This window comes from Phyllopteryx taeniolatus, unplaced genomic scaffold, assembly GCF_024500385.1.
Source record: "Phyllopteryx taeniolatus isolate TA_2022b unplaced genomic scaffold, UOR_Ptae_1.2 contig_24, whole genome shotgun sequence".
NCBI lineage: Eukaryota > Metazoa > Chordata > Actinopteri > Syngnathiformes > Syngnathidae > Phyllopteryx > Phyllopteryx taeniolatus.
The window spans coordinates 3,768,523-3,783,509 of record NW_026903162.1 but is presented as its reverse complement, the minus strand read 5'-3'; the positions used below and the strand labels follow the sequence as shown (position 1 = coordinate 3,783,509).

Here is a 14,987-nt window from a genome sequence, read left to right as displayed (position 1 = left end):
TTTCACGTAGCAAGCCGGTTTTGTTTTTTTCTTTGAGGCCGACATTAACTGGCATAGAGTGTTTAAAAACATTTCATGGGTGACGACAGTGCAGTTACAGTAGGTGGCGGTAAAGCACCACCTGGCGGCCAATCAACACAGAGCCGGCCCAAGTGTGACGTCAGGCGGCGGTTCGCGCGCATGGTGGTGACGTGTCTGGCAGCCATGTTGAGGAGGACGGCCATCTCGCCACATTTCGTCGAAGCTTCCCCATCAAAGCGGACTCGTGGTTTGTCACTCAAGCTAAGGGATTACAGGCGATTATGTCGACGGACGATTTCCAAACCAAGTACGCATCCTTTATGGACGGACTAGTTAAGAATACGATAGCAGAAACGACCAACCTTTTCGAAACGCTGGTCGACGAATTAAAGGCAGAGTTAACGAAGGTGAAGACGGAGAACGAGGCCCTGAAAACAACATGCAGACAAATGGCGGATGCGATTACCGTTGCGAGCGGTGTACGTGGCCGTCCGGGGACACGGGATGGAGCCGTTCAGTGCGGTGAGTTTGGATGCTTTTGTTTGTCTCAAAATGTTGCCGAATCGTCTTTGGCGCTATCTCTCGGAATTGTGTGAGGGGGAAGGGGAACGCATTTTGTGAGGCGTCTGTAGTACATTCACTCCACCCGATGCATGGCGGCGTGACGTTATTTCCGTTGTTAATAATACGGTTTACTCGCTTCCGGTTTGGTGAAGTCATACAGCAACGGCCATTCACTCTTGAGTTAAAAAAAAAAAAAAACAGCCGATGGAGGAGCCTTATAAAACATCGATCTGTTTTTCTGTTCCAAAAGCAACAAACAATAGCATGGAGATTGTTGTGTTCCTTTGTGCACAATCACTTCGTCATCTTCGTCTCCGAACATGCTTTTCCAGCTAAACAGCCCTAAATTTGCGCCATGAGCTTTTTTTCCTTCTTTATGGACCTGTAGCATATATCCTGTACACTTTCCACGGTTGTCTGTTTTTATTTGACACTAGTAACGCTAAATGCACATTTAAAAAATCTTAAAGTATGTCAAACAAATGTACATATCAGACAAAGACGCCCCAAGTAAACATAAAATGCAGTTTTTAAATGGTCCTTTTATTCATTAAAGACAGTACTATTCAAAGCTACTTGACCATGTGAAGGTAAAAAGTAATGGCCCCTAAACCCAATAGATGGTTTGATGATTATTATGTTATGTCATGATTAACTGTTGCGAATTACATTTTGGGGAAAGCGGAGTTCCTTTTCACTGCCCACATCCGAACCTGATTACCTCCAGACTTGTTCAATCAAGAAGTCTTTTGAACATAACCTGTCTGAAAAAAGGAAGTCAACCAAGACCCCAAAAAGCTGCAACAAAATGCCACGTTCCAAATAAATTCAAGAAGATAAGGAAGAAAGTCATTGAGTCACAGTGAGAGCCATTATCCACAAAGGGAGAAAACATGGACCCGTGGTGAATCTTTCAAGGAGTGGCCAGCCTCCAAATATTACCCCAAGAACACAGCAACGACTCATCCAATGGGTAACTAAGGAACTCAGGACAAATCTGAAGAACTGCAGGCCTCCTTTGCCTCAGTTCAGATCATTGTTCATGACTCAACAATAAGGAATAGAAAATGGCAGAGTTCTAAGGCAAAAACCACTGATGACGAAGAATAAAGGCTCGTCTTACGTTTGGGGGGGAAAAAAAACCCATCTGAATTATTTCCAACACTTTTGTGAGAATAGTATATGAACCAATGACACGAAAGTTGAACATTTTGGAAGGTGTGTGTCTCGTTACATCTGGTGTAAATGTATTTCAGAAAAACAGCACCATACCAGAAGTCAAACATGATGGTGGTAGTGTGGTGGTCTGGGGCTGCTTTTCTCCTTCAGGACCTGGACGGCTTGCTGTGATTGATGGTATCATGAACACTGCTCTTGAATGCAGCCCTATGGGGGCACAAGCCAGTGCAAACTGTAGGGCGGTCCCAAGCCCGGATAAATGCAGAGGGTTGCGTCACAAAGGGCATCCGGCTTAAAAATTTGCCAAACAAATATGAGCGTTCATCCAAAGAATTCCATACCGGATCGGTCGTGGCCCGGCTTAACAATATCCGCTGGCGCCGTCAACCTGCAGGGCGCTGTTGGAAATTCAGCTACTGTGGGTCGAAGTTGAAGAAGAGGTGGAAAGCTGGTTCTTCGGCAGAAAGAGAAGAGGAAAGCACACAGCCTAGAACTCAATGTGGGGACTTTGAATGTTGGGACTATGACAGGAAAATCTCTGGAGTTGGTTGACATGATGATTAGGAGGAAGGTTGAAATATTGTGTGTCCAGGAGACCAGGTGGAAAGGCAGTAAGGCTTGAAGTTTAGGGGCAGGGTTGAAATTATTTTACCATGGTGTAGATGGGAAGAGAAATGGAGTCGGGGTTATTTTAAACGAAGAGTTGGCTAAGAATGTCTTGGAGGTGAAAAGAGTATAAGATCGAGTGATGAGGCTGAAACTTGAAATTGTATAATGTGATTAGTGGCTATGCCACACAGGTAGGATGTGACCTAGAGGTGAGAGAGAAATTCTGGAAGGAGCTAGACGAAGTAGTTCTGACCATCCCAGACAGAGAGAGAGTCGTGATTGGTGCAGATTGTAATGGACATGTTGGTGAAAGAAATAGGGATGATGAAGAAGTGATGGGTAAGTACGGCATCCAGGAAAGGAACTTGGAGGGACAGATGGTGGTAGATTTTGCAAAAAAGGATGAAAATGGCTGTAGTGAACACTTTTTTCCAGAAGAGGCAGGAACATAGGGTGACCTACAAGAGCGGAGGTAGACGCACGCAGGGGGATTACATCTTGTGCAGATGATGTAATCTGAAGGAGGTTACCGACTGTAAGGTTGTGGTAGGAGAGAGTGTGGCTAGACAGCATTGGATGGTGGTGTGTAAGATGACTTTGGTGGTGGGGAGGAAGATTAGGAAGACAAAGGCAGAGCAGAGAACCATGTGGTGGAAGCTGAGACAGGACGAGTGTTGCGCGGCTTTTGGGGAAGAGGTGAGACAGGCTCTCGGTAGACAGGAGGAGCTTCCAGGAGACTGGACCATTGCAGCCAAGGTGATCAGAGAGGCAGGCAGGAGAGTACTTGGTGTATCTTCTGGCAGGAAAGGAGAGAAGGAGACTTGGTGGTGGAAGCTCACAGTACAGGAAATCATACAAGGAAAAAGGTTAGCTAAGAAGAACTGGGACACTGAGAGGAGCGAGGAGGAGAAAGAGGCATATGATGACATGTATGCCAGGTTGGACACTAAAGAAGGGGAAAAGGATCTATACAGGCTGGCCAGACAGAGGGATAAAGATGGGAAGGATGTGCAGCAGGTTAGCGTGATTAAGTATAGAGATGAAAATGTGTTGACTGGTGCCAGCAGTGTGCTCGCTAGATGGAAAGAATACTTTGAGGAGTTGATGAATGAGGAAAATCGGAGAGTAGAAGAAGCAAGTGTGGTGGACCAGGAAGTGGCAATGATTAGTAAGGGGGAAGTTAGAAAGGCATTAAAGAGGATGAAAAATGGAAAGGCAGTTGGTCCTGATGACATTCCTGTGGAGGTATGGAAGCATCTAGGAGAGGTGGCTGTGGAGTTTTTGACCAGCTTGTTCAATAGAATTCTAGCGTGTGAGAAGATGCCTGAGGAATGGAGGAAAAGTGTGCTGGTGCCCATTTTTAAGAACAAGGGTGATGTGCAGAGCTGTGGGAACTATAGAGGAATAAAGTTGATGAGTCACACAATGAAGTTATGGGAAAGAGTAGTGGAGGCTTGCCTCAGGACAGAAGTGAGTATTTCCGAGCAACAGTATGGTTTCATGCCAAGAAAGAGTACCACAGGCGCATTATTTGCCTTGAGGATGTTGATGGAAAAGTACAGAGAGGTCAGAAGGAGCTACATTGTGTCTTTGTAGATCTAGAGAAAGCCTATGACAGAGTACCCAGAGAGGAACTGTGGTACTGCATGAAGTCTGGAGTGGCAGAGAAGTATGTTAGAATAATACAGGACATGTACGAGGGCAGCAGAACAGCGGTGAGTTGTGCTGTAGGTGTGACGGACGAATTTAAGGTGGGACTGCATCAGGGTCGGCCCTGAGCCCCTTCCTGTTTGCAGTGGTGATGGATAGGCTGACAGTTGAGGTTAGACTGGAATCCCCATGGACCGTGATGTTTGCAGATGACATTGTGATCTGCAGTGAAAGCAGGGAGCAGGTGGAGGAACAGTTCTAAAGATAGAGGCATGCACTGGAAAACAGAGGAATGAAGATTAGCCGAAGTAAGACAGAATATACGTGCATGAATGAGAGGGAGAAGAGAGAGCCAGGGTGGAGGACTTTAAATACTTGGGGTCAACCGTCCAGAGCAACGGTGAGTGTGGTCAGGAAGTGGAGAAACGGGTCCAAGCAGGTTGTAACGGGTGGAGGAAGGTGTCAGGTGTGTTAGGTGACAGAAGAGTCTCTGCTAGGATGAAGGGCAAAGTTTATAAAACAATGGTGAGGCCAGCCATGATGTCCGGATTAGAGACAGTGGCACTGAAGAGACAGCAGGAAGCAGAGCTGGAGGTGGCGGAAATTAAGATGTTGAGGTTCGCTCTCGGAGTGACCAGGTTGCATAAAATTACAACTGAGCTCATCAGAGGGACAGCTAAGGTTCGATATTTTGGAGACCAAGTTAGAGAGAGCAGACTTTGATGGTTTGGACACATCCAGAGGAGAAATAGTGAGTATATTGGTAGAAGAATGATGAGGATGGAGCTGCCAGGCAAGAGAGCTAGAGGAAGACCAAATAGAAGGTTTATGGTTGTCGTGAGGGAAGACATGAGGGCAGTTGGTGTTGGAAAGGAGAATGCAGGGGATATGCTTCCATGGAAAAGGATGACACGCTGTGGCGACCACTAAAGGGACAAGCCGAAAGGAAAAGAAGAAGAAGATGAACTCTGCTCTTGAAAATCCTGAAGGGGAATGTTTGGACATCAGTTTGTGACGTCAAGCTGAAACGCACTTGGGTTTTGCAGCAGGACAATGATCCAAAACACACCAGCAAGTCAACTTCTGAATGGCTTCAAAACAAAATGAAGTTTTCGGAGTGGCATAGTCAAAGTCCGGACTTGAATCTGATTGAAGTGTTATGGCATGACCTTATAAAGGCCGTTAATGCTCGAAAACCCTCCAGCGTTGCTGAATTAAAGCAGTTCGGCAAGGACGAGTGGGCCAAAATATCTCCTCAGAGATGTGAAAACTCATAGCCAGTTATAGAAAAGTTATAGTTATTGTTCAGTTGTTGCTTTTGAGGGTGGCCCAACCAGCCATTATTGTTAAATAGTTGTTGTAGGTGGTTAATTCCATGTTGTTTCCATGTAAAAAAATTAAGGGATATATTATTAATTTCGAAATCAGGATTATGACAGATTGGGGAGAGCAGTGTTGTCTATTACTCAAATCAAAAGGTGACCTTATAAAGGCATTAAAAAATATGCAACCGGGACGGGCGCCTGGCCTGGACGGATCCCCGTTGAATTCATTAAACATTTTTGGCCAATACTAGCGCCTCTATTTTTCAGAACAGTCAATGAGATAAAGGATAACGGTAGAATTAGTAGCCATATGAACATAGCTTCAATGAAGTTATTACTAAAGCCAGGCAATAAAACTGGAGATTATGTAAAAAGAGGCTATTATATGGTAAATGATGCAATTGCTTTTCCGATTTGCAAGATTTGTGTCACAGCATAGGGCAAACCTTTTCTGGTTTACATTTATTTGTGTGAAGAAAAAAAATTCGATCGGCAATCGTTTACGTTCGCTTTGCAGGATTTGAATGTAATTTTTCCATGTACGCTATATTATAAAAGTAAACTTTTTTTTCTTTCTCATTTTTATAAATGTGTGTCATCCAAGCAAATAGCGCCTCAGTATTCTTTGCATTTGATCATATCCTACTGTGTTGCATCAATTGTCAAATTATATTGCGCCTTATTTGCAATACTGTGAATTGTATTGTTTTGTAATCACATTGAATGGTATTGTAATGTTTAGTCATTTATTGTTTCGTAATAAGATTATACATCCTAAATGTATGGTCATTTTGGGAATGGGTCAAGATAACTATTGGTCTCAGTGATGGAGCTGCACATTAGACAACACTGCATGTGATAAAGGCATTTCAGAATGTTAATTTGACTTTATGCAAACGTTTGCAGACCTTCTTTCTGGCCATCTTTTGGTAATTGAGCAACCAGAAGAACAAGACAAACAATATAATGAAGAGGATATGGTGTACATCCTGCTAAATGACTACGACGTTGACGCCGCAAAAGAAGGAAATTCAAACCTATCAATTGCACTTCCAAATCACGAGGTGTGTATGTCTACTGGTAGCAAAAAGTCTACAACTTGTTGAAATGTTGGGTTGATTTCTACACCACACAAGCCATCAGTGCACCTCTGTACAATAGGCAAGGTAAGGCAAGTTAATTTGTATAGAAGGCAATTCAAAGTGCTCGACAGTTGTATAAAATTACCAGAAGGCAAATAAAATTTATTATAAAATAATCATTAATTAATTCAATTCAGAGTGACGAGTGTAGATAAAACACTCTGTCATCATATGCACAAATAATAATAACTAGAATTGTGTTCAGTCTCGATTTGAACATTGTCAGAGTTGAGGACTGTCTTATGTCTTCTGGAAAACCGTTCAGATTTTAACATCTTAAAACTGAAACACAGTGACACCGTATTTAGTCTTGATTCTGGGCACCAGCAGGAGACTGCTCCCTGACCTTCTCAGAGCCCAAGAAGGTTCATACGGCTTTAACATGTCAGAGATGTACTTTGGCGCTAGACCATGAAGATACTTGTACACAAGCAGAACTGTTGAAAGGTCTATACTCAGAGCATCAGGAAGCCCTTGCAGAGATTTCTCGTCAGGACTCCAGAAGCAGCGTTCTGGATATACTGCAGCTGTCTTAGAGCTGGATTAGAGACCTCAGTGAGCAGGCCATTACGGTATTCTAACCTGCTGGAGACAGACACCTAGTTTAGTCTCTCTAAGGCAGTTTTAGACACAATTACTCTGATTTTGGCAATGATTTTGAGATAATAAAAGGCTGCTGATGGTATTGATATAATGTGGCCAGGTCTGAGTCCATTATAACCATTAACCCCCCTACTACGTTTCAGAGAAACTGTCTCATGGTGACTGATAACACATTCTTTGTTTCTGTGGGCCACAGACGATTTCAGTTTTGTTGGCGTTTACTCATTCATTCATTCATCTTCCGTTCCGCTTATCCTCACTCGGGTCGCGGGGGTTCTGGAGCCTATCCCAGCTATCTTCGGGCGAAAGGCGGGGTACACCCTGAGCTGATCGCCAGCCAATCGCAGGGCACATAGAAACAAACAACCATTCACACTCACATTCACACCCACGGGCAATTTAGAGTGTACAATTAATGCATGTTTTTGGGATGTGGGAGGAAACCGGAGTGCACGGAGAAAACCCACGCATGCACGGGGAGAACATGCAAACTGAACACAGGCGGGGCCGGGATTTGCACCCCAGTCCTCAGAACTGTGAGACAGATGTGCTAACCAGTCGGCCCCCGTGCCGCTTGTTGGAGTTTAATTAGAAAAAATTGTTTTGCATCCACACACTGATCTGTTTGATGCGGTGACCGAGTAAATCTTCAGGCCCATGTTCACCTGCCAGTGACATGTAGATCTGAGTGTCATCTACATGGTATGACACTTTATAATTGTCTGTTATCTGGCCTAATGGAAGCATGTAAGAGTTGAATAATAGTGGTCCCAGGATTGACCCCTGGGGAACCCCATAGGCTGTAGCCATTTGGCCCAAGAAACCAATTTCAACGAAAAACTTCTTGTCCTCGAGAGAGGACTTGAACCAGTTTAAAACAGTACCAGAGAGGCTCCCCAAGTGTTCTAACCCGTGTGATAAGCTCAGATGGTCAACTGTGTCAAAAGTAATGCTCAGGTCCAGCAGAACTAAGACTGAGACTTTGCCTGCATCCGTGTTTAGACAAATATAATTTATCGCCTTGATCAGAGCTGCGTCAGGGCTGAGCTGCGACCTGAAGCCTGATTGGAAAGTATCAAAAGCATTATTAGACAAGAGGAAGTCAGTAAGCTGTTGGTATACAACTTTCTAGGACCTAGAATAGCAGGTTTGATATGGGCAGTTAGTTATTGAGTACTGTGGCATCAAAATAGCTCTTCTTTAGAAGAAGCTTAAAGGCCAGAGGACAAAGATGTCATGGGGTCAGTTAAAATTCATATTTGCATTGTTTATGTAATATATGCTTTATCTTGTCAAATCAAACACTGTCGGAGAGGCGGAACCAGAAAACGTGTGACTGGTCAACATGACCGGATACACTCCTTACCATGGTGACGACAACAACAATGTGCCGCACCACTGTCAGTGTGTCGGGTGAAAAAAAGAAAAAAATGAGGAAAACTGTGGTGGTGATCACCGGTGCTCGGGAGAGGACGTTCATTCGAAGACAGCATGAGGAGTCTGTAATGTTGAGCCTTTTCACCTGCTCTGATGAAAGCGATTATTTTCTTGGCGGTGACCTGGGACTTGTTGTTCTGGCTCACTGAACAAATGGACTCTGCCACTGACCTAAGGACTTGGTCGTGGCGAACAGCGATAACACCCGTCCCCTAAAGCCTGCAGGTAGAACCTCAGGCCCAAAGTGTGCAGATTCCTCAAGGTGGTGCCTCGAGCGCAGATTTTAAAAGGACACTTTCACACCCCACACCCACCCAGCCACACCACTGACCACCATCACACCTCTGACTCCCCCTTCTAAGTTGACCATCCACGAACAGGATGTGATACTTCAAACAACAAAAGATCCACAAAGCGGTGGACCCAGACCTTGTCTCACCATCCTGCCTCAAAGTCTGAGCGGACCAGCTCGCTCCAGTCTTCACAGTAATCCTAGATAGCTCTCTGGAGCTGTGTGAAGTACCATCCTGTTTCAAACGCTCCACCATCATCCCAGTCCCCAAGACACGTGCAATTCTAAATGCCTGTCGCCCTGACATCTGTGGTCATGAAGTCTTTTGAACACCTCGTGCTGGACCACCTCAAGAGCGTCACAGGTCCCCTGCTGGTTCCCTGCAGTTTGGTTACCGAGCAAACAGGTCTGTGAATGACGCAGTAACATGGGACTGCATTTGATCCTAGGTCACCTCGACGGCGCGGGGACCTACGCAAGGATCCTGTACATGCAGTTTAACACCATCATACCCGAACTCCTCTCCTCCAAGCTTCTGCAGCTCAGCGTCTCACCTGCCATCTGCCAATAATGTACAGCATCCTGACGGGCTGGACACAGTAGGTGAGGCTGGGGGATACCACCTCATCCACACACACCACCAGCACTGGGGCGCCCCAAGGATGTGTCCTCTCTCTGCTGCTCTTTTTGCTGTACACGAACAACTGCACCTCAACGCACCCAGCTGTCAAACTCCTGAAATTTGCAGAAGACTCCACAATCATCGGCCTCATCAACGACTGTGACGAGTCTGCATATCGACAGGAAGTGGAGCGGCTGGAGCCGTGGTGTGGCCGACACAACCTGGAGCTGAACACGCTCGAGACTGTAGAGATGATCGTGGACGTCAGGAACCATCCTTCCCCCTCAGCTGCCCCTCACGCTGTCCAACTTCCCTCTGACAACCGTCAAGACCGTCAGGTTCCTGGGAATTACAGTCTCTCAGGACCTGAAATGGGAGACAAACATCAATTCCATCCTCAAAAAAGCACGTCCTGCCACAGGAGCTTCCTGTTGTCTCTTCAGTGCCACTGTCTCTAATCCGTACATCATGGCTGGCCTCACCACTGTCACCCACTGTCACCCATTCCAACCTGCTTGGACTGGTTTCTTTACTTCCTTACCACACTCACAATTGCTCTGGACTGTTGACCCCAAGTATTTAAATCCACCACCCTTGCTCTTCTCCCTGTAGCCTCACTCTTCCCCTTTCACTCCTTTCATTTATGCACGTATATTCTGTCTTACTTCGGCTCATCTTCATTCCTCTCCTTGTCAGTGTATGCTTTCACCTTTCTAACTGTTCCTCCACCTGCTCCCTGCTTTCACTGCAGATCACAATGTCATCTGTGAACATCATGGTCCATGAGGACTCCAGTCTAACCTCATCTGTCAGCCTATCCATCTCCCAGCTCCATCTAAAACTCCTCTGTCACACCTACAGCACACCTCGCCACTGTTCTGCTGCCCTCATACACGTCCTGTACTATTCTAACATACTTCTCTGCGACTCCAGACTTCCATATGCAGTACCACAGTTCCTCTCTAAGTACTCTGTCATAGGCTTTCTCTCGATCTACAAAGACACAATGCAGCTCCCTGCGGCCTTCTCTGTACTTCCCCATCAACACCCTCACGGCAAATAATGCATCTGTGGTAATCTATCTAGGCAGGAAACCATGCTGTTGCTCACAAATACTCACTTCTGTCCTGAGTCTAGCCTCCACTACAGTTTCCTATAACGTCATTGCGTGGCTCATCAGCTTTATTCCTCTATAGTTCCCACATCACCCTTGTTCTTAAAAATGGGCAGCAGCACACTTTTCCTCCATTCCTCAGGCATCTTCTCACACGCTAGAATTCTATTGAACAAGCTGGTCAAAAACTCCACAGCCACCTCTCCTAGATGCTTTCATATCTCCACAGGAATGTCATCAGGACCAACTGCCTTTCTAACTTCCCCCTTAGTAATCTTTGCTACTTCCTAGTCCACCACACTTTCCTCGTCTACTGTTCTTTCTGTCTGATTTTAAGTATTCTTTCCATCCAGCAAGCACACTACTGGCACCAGTCAACACATTTCCATCTCTATCCTTAATCACCCTAACCTGCTGCACATCCTTCCCATCTCTATCCCTCTGTCTGGCCAACCTGTATAGATCCTTTTCTCCTTCTTTCGTGTCCAACCCGGCATACATGTCATCATATGCCTTTTGGTTGGCTTTGGTCACCTCTACCTTCGCCCTACGTTGCATCTCAATGTATCCCTTTCTCCTCTCCTCGGTCCTCTCAGTGTCCCACTTCTGCTTAGCTATGCTCTTTCCTTGTATGATTTCCTGTACTTTGAGGTTCCACTACCAAGTCTCCTTCTCCCCTTTCCGACAAGAAGATACACCAAGTACTCTCCTGCCTGTCTCTCTGATCACCTTGACTGTAGCGGTCCAGTCTTCTGGAAGCTCCTCCTGTCCACCGAGAACCCTTCTAACCTCTTTCCAAAAAAACACACAACACTCTTCCTTTCTCAGCTTCCACCATATCGTTCGCGTCTCTGTCTTTGTCTTCTTAATATTTCTCCCCACCACCAGAGTTATCTTACAGACCACCATCCTAAGAGAAAGTCAGTAAGCTGTTGGTATACAACTTTCTAGTACTTAGAATAGCAGGTTTGATATGGGCCATTAGTTGAGTACTGTGGCATCAAGACAGCTCTTCTTTAGAAGAGGCTTTGGGGGGAGGGATGTCAGGACATTGTTATAGGCTTAAGGTGATGCCTCAAACCTCTTTCTCTGTTTACAGATGGCTTTTCCAGTTTGACATAATGTAGATGGCTTACCCCGCTTTCTCACCAGCGATCCTCCCTATCCACACTGATGCTGCGCCATGCATATGTGCAGCGGCTGATTCGTCTTTCTATTCTCCACTTCACATTTGCTGTTGGATTGCATTCTGTTTTTACATATCCACGTTTTGGGCACATATTATCTTGATCTTCAGCTTGTATTTCCTTCACTTTGCGTCACAAATCTCTTGCTCCCACTTGCGCCACAGAAACTCACTCCATTCAGTCAGGCATACCGTCACCTCTGGTAGCCTACCGGCTTGGACTCTCGGAATCCAGGGTTTCCGTAGGGCTAGTGCTTTCTTGCTTTCTTGGTCTTTTCAGTAGACTCCCTCCGATATTTACCCTGTACTTCACAGAGCTCAGAGGTTTTTTGCCGCACCTCAATCAGACCTGCTGGGTCCATGGATGTCTCGGCTCGCCCGGGTGACTAGTTCAGGTGCAGCGAATCTATACCAGAGGGCGAACTTGACTTCAGGCACAACTTCTGCAAACTTTTCATCGCAATCCTCTGCCATCTTTGTGATATTCTCTGCTTGTGACCTGCTGTCACCGATGATTGCCTCAGCTAGACCTCCCATGTAATCGGTGTTGGCTGCAATGAGGTTGTCGTATTTGCTATCAAGCTTTTCCGATTCAGCCTTCAGCTTTTCTTCTGTGGATGAGTTTGTAGTTTGGGTTAGGATATTTAGTCTCCTGGTGAATGCTGATTGAGATCCAGAACACTTGAGATTTCCCAGAATCTCATTGACTTCTGCATTTTCAGCCATTTTGTCTCAGTCCATATCCACTGATAGATCCTTTAGCTGGATGATAGGTAACTTGTTAGTTGTATGAAGGCTAACCTGTTAGCTGGATGATAGCTAGCTTGATAGCTAGAATGTTGACCACCTTATTGGCTTCCTCAGTTCGCTTCAGATGCAAGCTAGCGTGTTAGATGCATAAAGGTTCGCTTGTTAGCTTCCCCCGGTACCTTCAAATGCTAGCTAGTGTTTTAGCTGGATGATGGCTAGCTTATTAGCTATCTTAGCTCATCTGTTAGCTTGATGATAGCCAGTTTATTAGCATCCTCAGATAGAGTCAGATGCTAGCTAGCTTGTTGTCTTCCCCAGCGATCTTGTTTGCTTTTTTAGCTAGCTTCAGATGGTTGCTAGCGCTCTGTGTTTCCCCACTAGCTGACGCTGACTGTGGTCTGGGGATTCCTCCTCAGGTCCTTGCTGGTTGGCTTTGTTTTGTTATCCCTTGCTGTCCAGCTTCCTTCTGTCCAGGTGTGCCCGGCTGATAACTGTTTGTATATTTTCCCCTCCGAATGGGGACAGTTCACATGGGGTGTGACAACCCAATGCAATTTTGGGAAATTATTGACATTTCTTTTTGCACTTCAAGCTGCTTATCAACCTTCAATTAAATGATACAAACAACACACAAATACAAACACTACTGTATGCTCAGCAACAGATACCCAATTTACTATAAAGTATACAAAAACAAACATCATTTGACATAAACTGCTAAACAAAAGAGCCAAACATTTGTTACCAGCTGTCCAGTGGTCTGTGTCTTTGACTGAATAAACATTTTCAATTCTACCCCCATAAATATGGCTCAACGGTCCGCAGCCCCATGGGGGGCACAAGCCAGTCCAAACTGTAGGCTGGTCCCAAGCCCGGATAAATGCAGAGGGTTTCGTCAGGAAGGGAATCCGGTTTAAAACTTTGCCAAACAAATATGAGCGTTCATCTAAAGATTTCTATACCGGATCAGTTGTGGCCCGGGTTAACAACGTCCACCCTCGGCACTATTAACCTGCAGGGCGGCAGTGGAAATTCAGCTACTGTGGGTTAAAGACGGAGAGGTGGAAATCGGGTTTTTAGGCAGAAAGAGAAGAGGAAAGCACAGAGCCAAGAATTGAATGTGGGGACTTTGAATGTTGGGACTATGACAGGAAAATCTCGGGAGTTGGTTGACATGATGATTAGGAGAAAGGTTGATATATTGTGTGTCCAGGAGACCAGGTGGAAAGACAGTAAGGCTAGACGTTTAGGGGCAGGGTTTAAATTATTTTACCATGGTGTAGATGGGAAGAGAAATGGAGTCGGGGTTATTTTAAAAGAAGAGTTGGCTAAGAATGTCTTGGAGGTGAAAAGAGTATCAGATCGAGTGATGACGCTGAAACTTGAAATTGAGGGTGTTATGTATAATGTGATTAGTGGCGATGCCCCACAGGTAGGATGTGACCAAGAGGTGAAAGAGAAATTCTGGAGGGAGCTAGACAAAGTAGTTCTGAGCATCCCAGACAGAGAGAGAGTCGTGATTGGTGCAGATTGTAATGGACATTTTGGTGAAGGAAACAGGTGATGAAGAAGTAATGGGTAAGTACGGCATCCAGGAAAGGAACTTGGAGGGACATATGGTTGTAGACTTTGCAAAAAGCATGGAAATGGCTGTAGTGAACATTTTCTTCCAGAAGAGGCAGGAACTTAGGGTAACCTACAAGAGCGGGGGTAGAAGCACACAGGTGGCTGACAACTTGTGCAGACGATGTAATCTGAAGGAGGTTACCAACTGTAAGGTTGTGGTAGGGGAGAGTGTGCCTAGACCGCATAGGATGGTGGCGTGTAAGATGAGTCCGGTGGTGTGGAGGAAGATTAAGAAGACAAAGGCAGAGCAGAGAACCATGTGGTGGAAGCTGAGAAAGGACGAGTGTTGGACAGGAGGAGCTTCCAGAAGACTGGACCACTACACCCAAGGTGATCAGAGAAACAGGCACTAGAGTCTTCTTCTTCTTTTCCATTCGCCTTGTCCCGTTAGGGGTCCCCACAGCGCGTCATCCTTTTCCATGCGAGCCTATCTCCTGCATCCTCCTCTCGAACACCAACTGCCATCATGTCTTCCCTCACGACATCCATCAACCTTCTCTTTGGTCTTCCTCTAGCTCTCTTGCCTGGCAGCTCCATCCTCATCATCCTTCTACCAATATACTCACTCTCTCTCCTCTGGACGTGTCCAAACCATTGAAGTCTGCTCTCTCTAACTTTGTCTCCAAAACATCGAACCTTGGCTGTCCCTCTGATGAGCTCATTTCTAATTTTATCCAACCTGGTCACTCCGAGAGCGAACCTCAACATCTTCATTTCCGCCACCTCCAGCTCTGCTTCCTGTTTTCTCTTCAGTGCCACTGTCTCTAATCCATACATCATGGCTGGCCTCACCACTGTTTTATAAACTTTGCCCTTCATCCTAGCAGAGACTCTTCTGTCACATAACACACTTGACACCTTCCTCCA

General features: G+C 45.6%; 1 protein-coding gene across 2 annotated transcripts in view; it reads left to right on the top strand.

Annotated features, from left to right (window-relative positions):
* Positions 1 to 194: 194 nt before the first annotated feature.
* Positions 195 to 14,987, top strand: part of LOC133473329 (mucin-2) — a 23,353-nt gene continuing 8,560 nt past the window's right edge. Inside the window, exons 1-2 of one of the 2 annotated variants that reach the window (XM_061764980.1) lie at positions 195 to 543; positions 6,255 to 6,412. In XM_061764980.1, coding sequence (XP_061620964.1) covers positions 303 to 543; positions 6,255 to 6,412 — 399 coding nt within the window. In that variant the 5' untranslated portion in view covers positions 195 to 302. The remainder of the gene's footprint in view (positions 544 to 6,254; positions 6,413 to 14,987) is intronic. The other variant, XM_061764981.1, reaches the window with a different exon arrangement.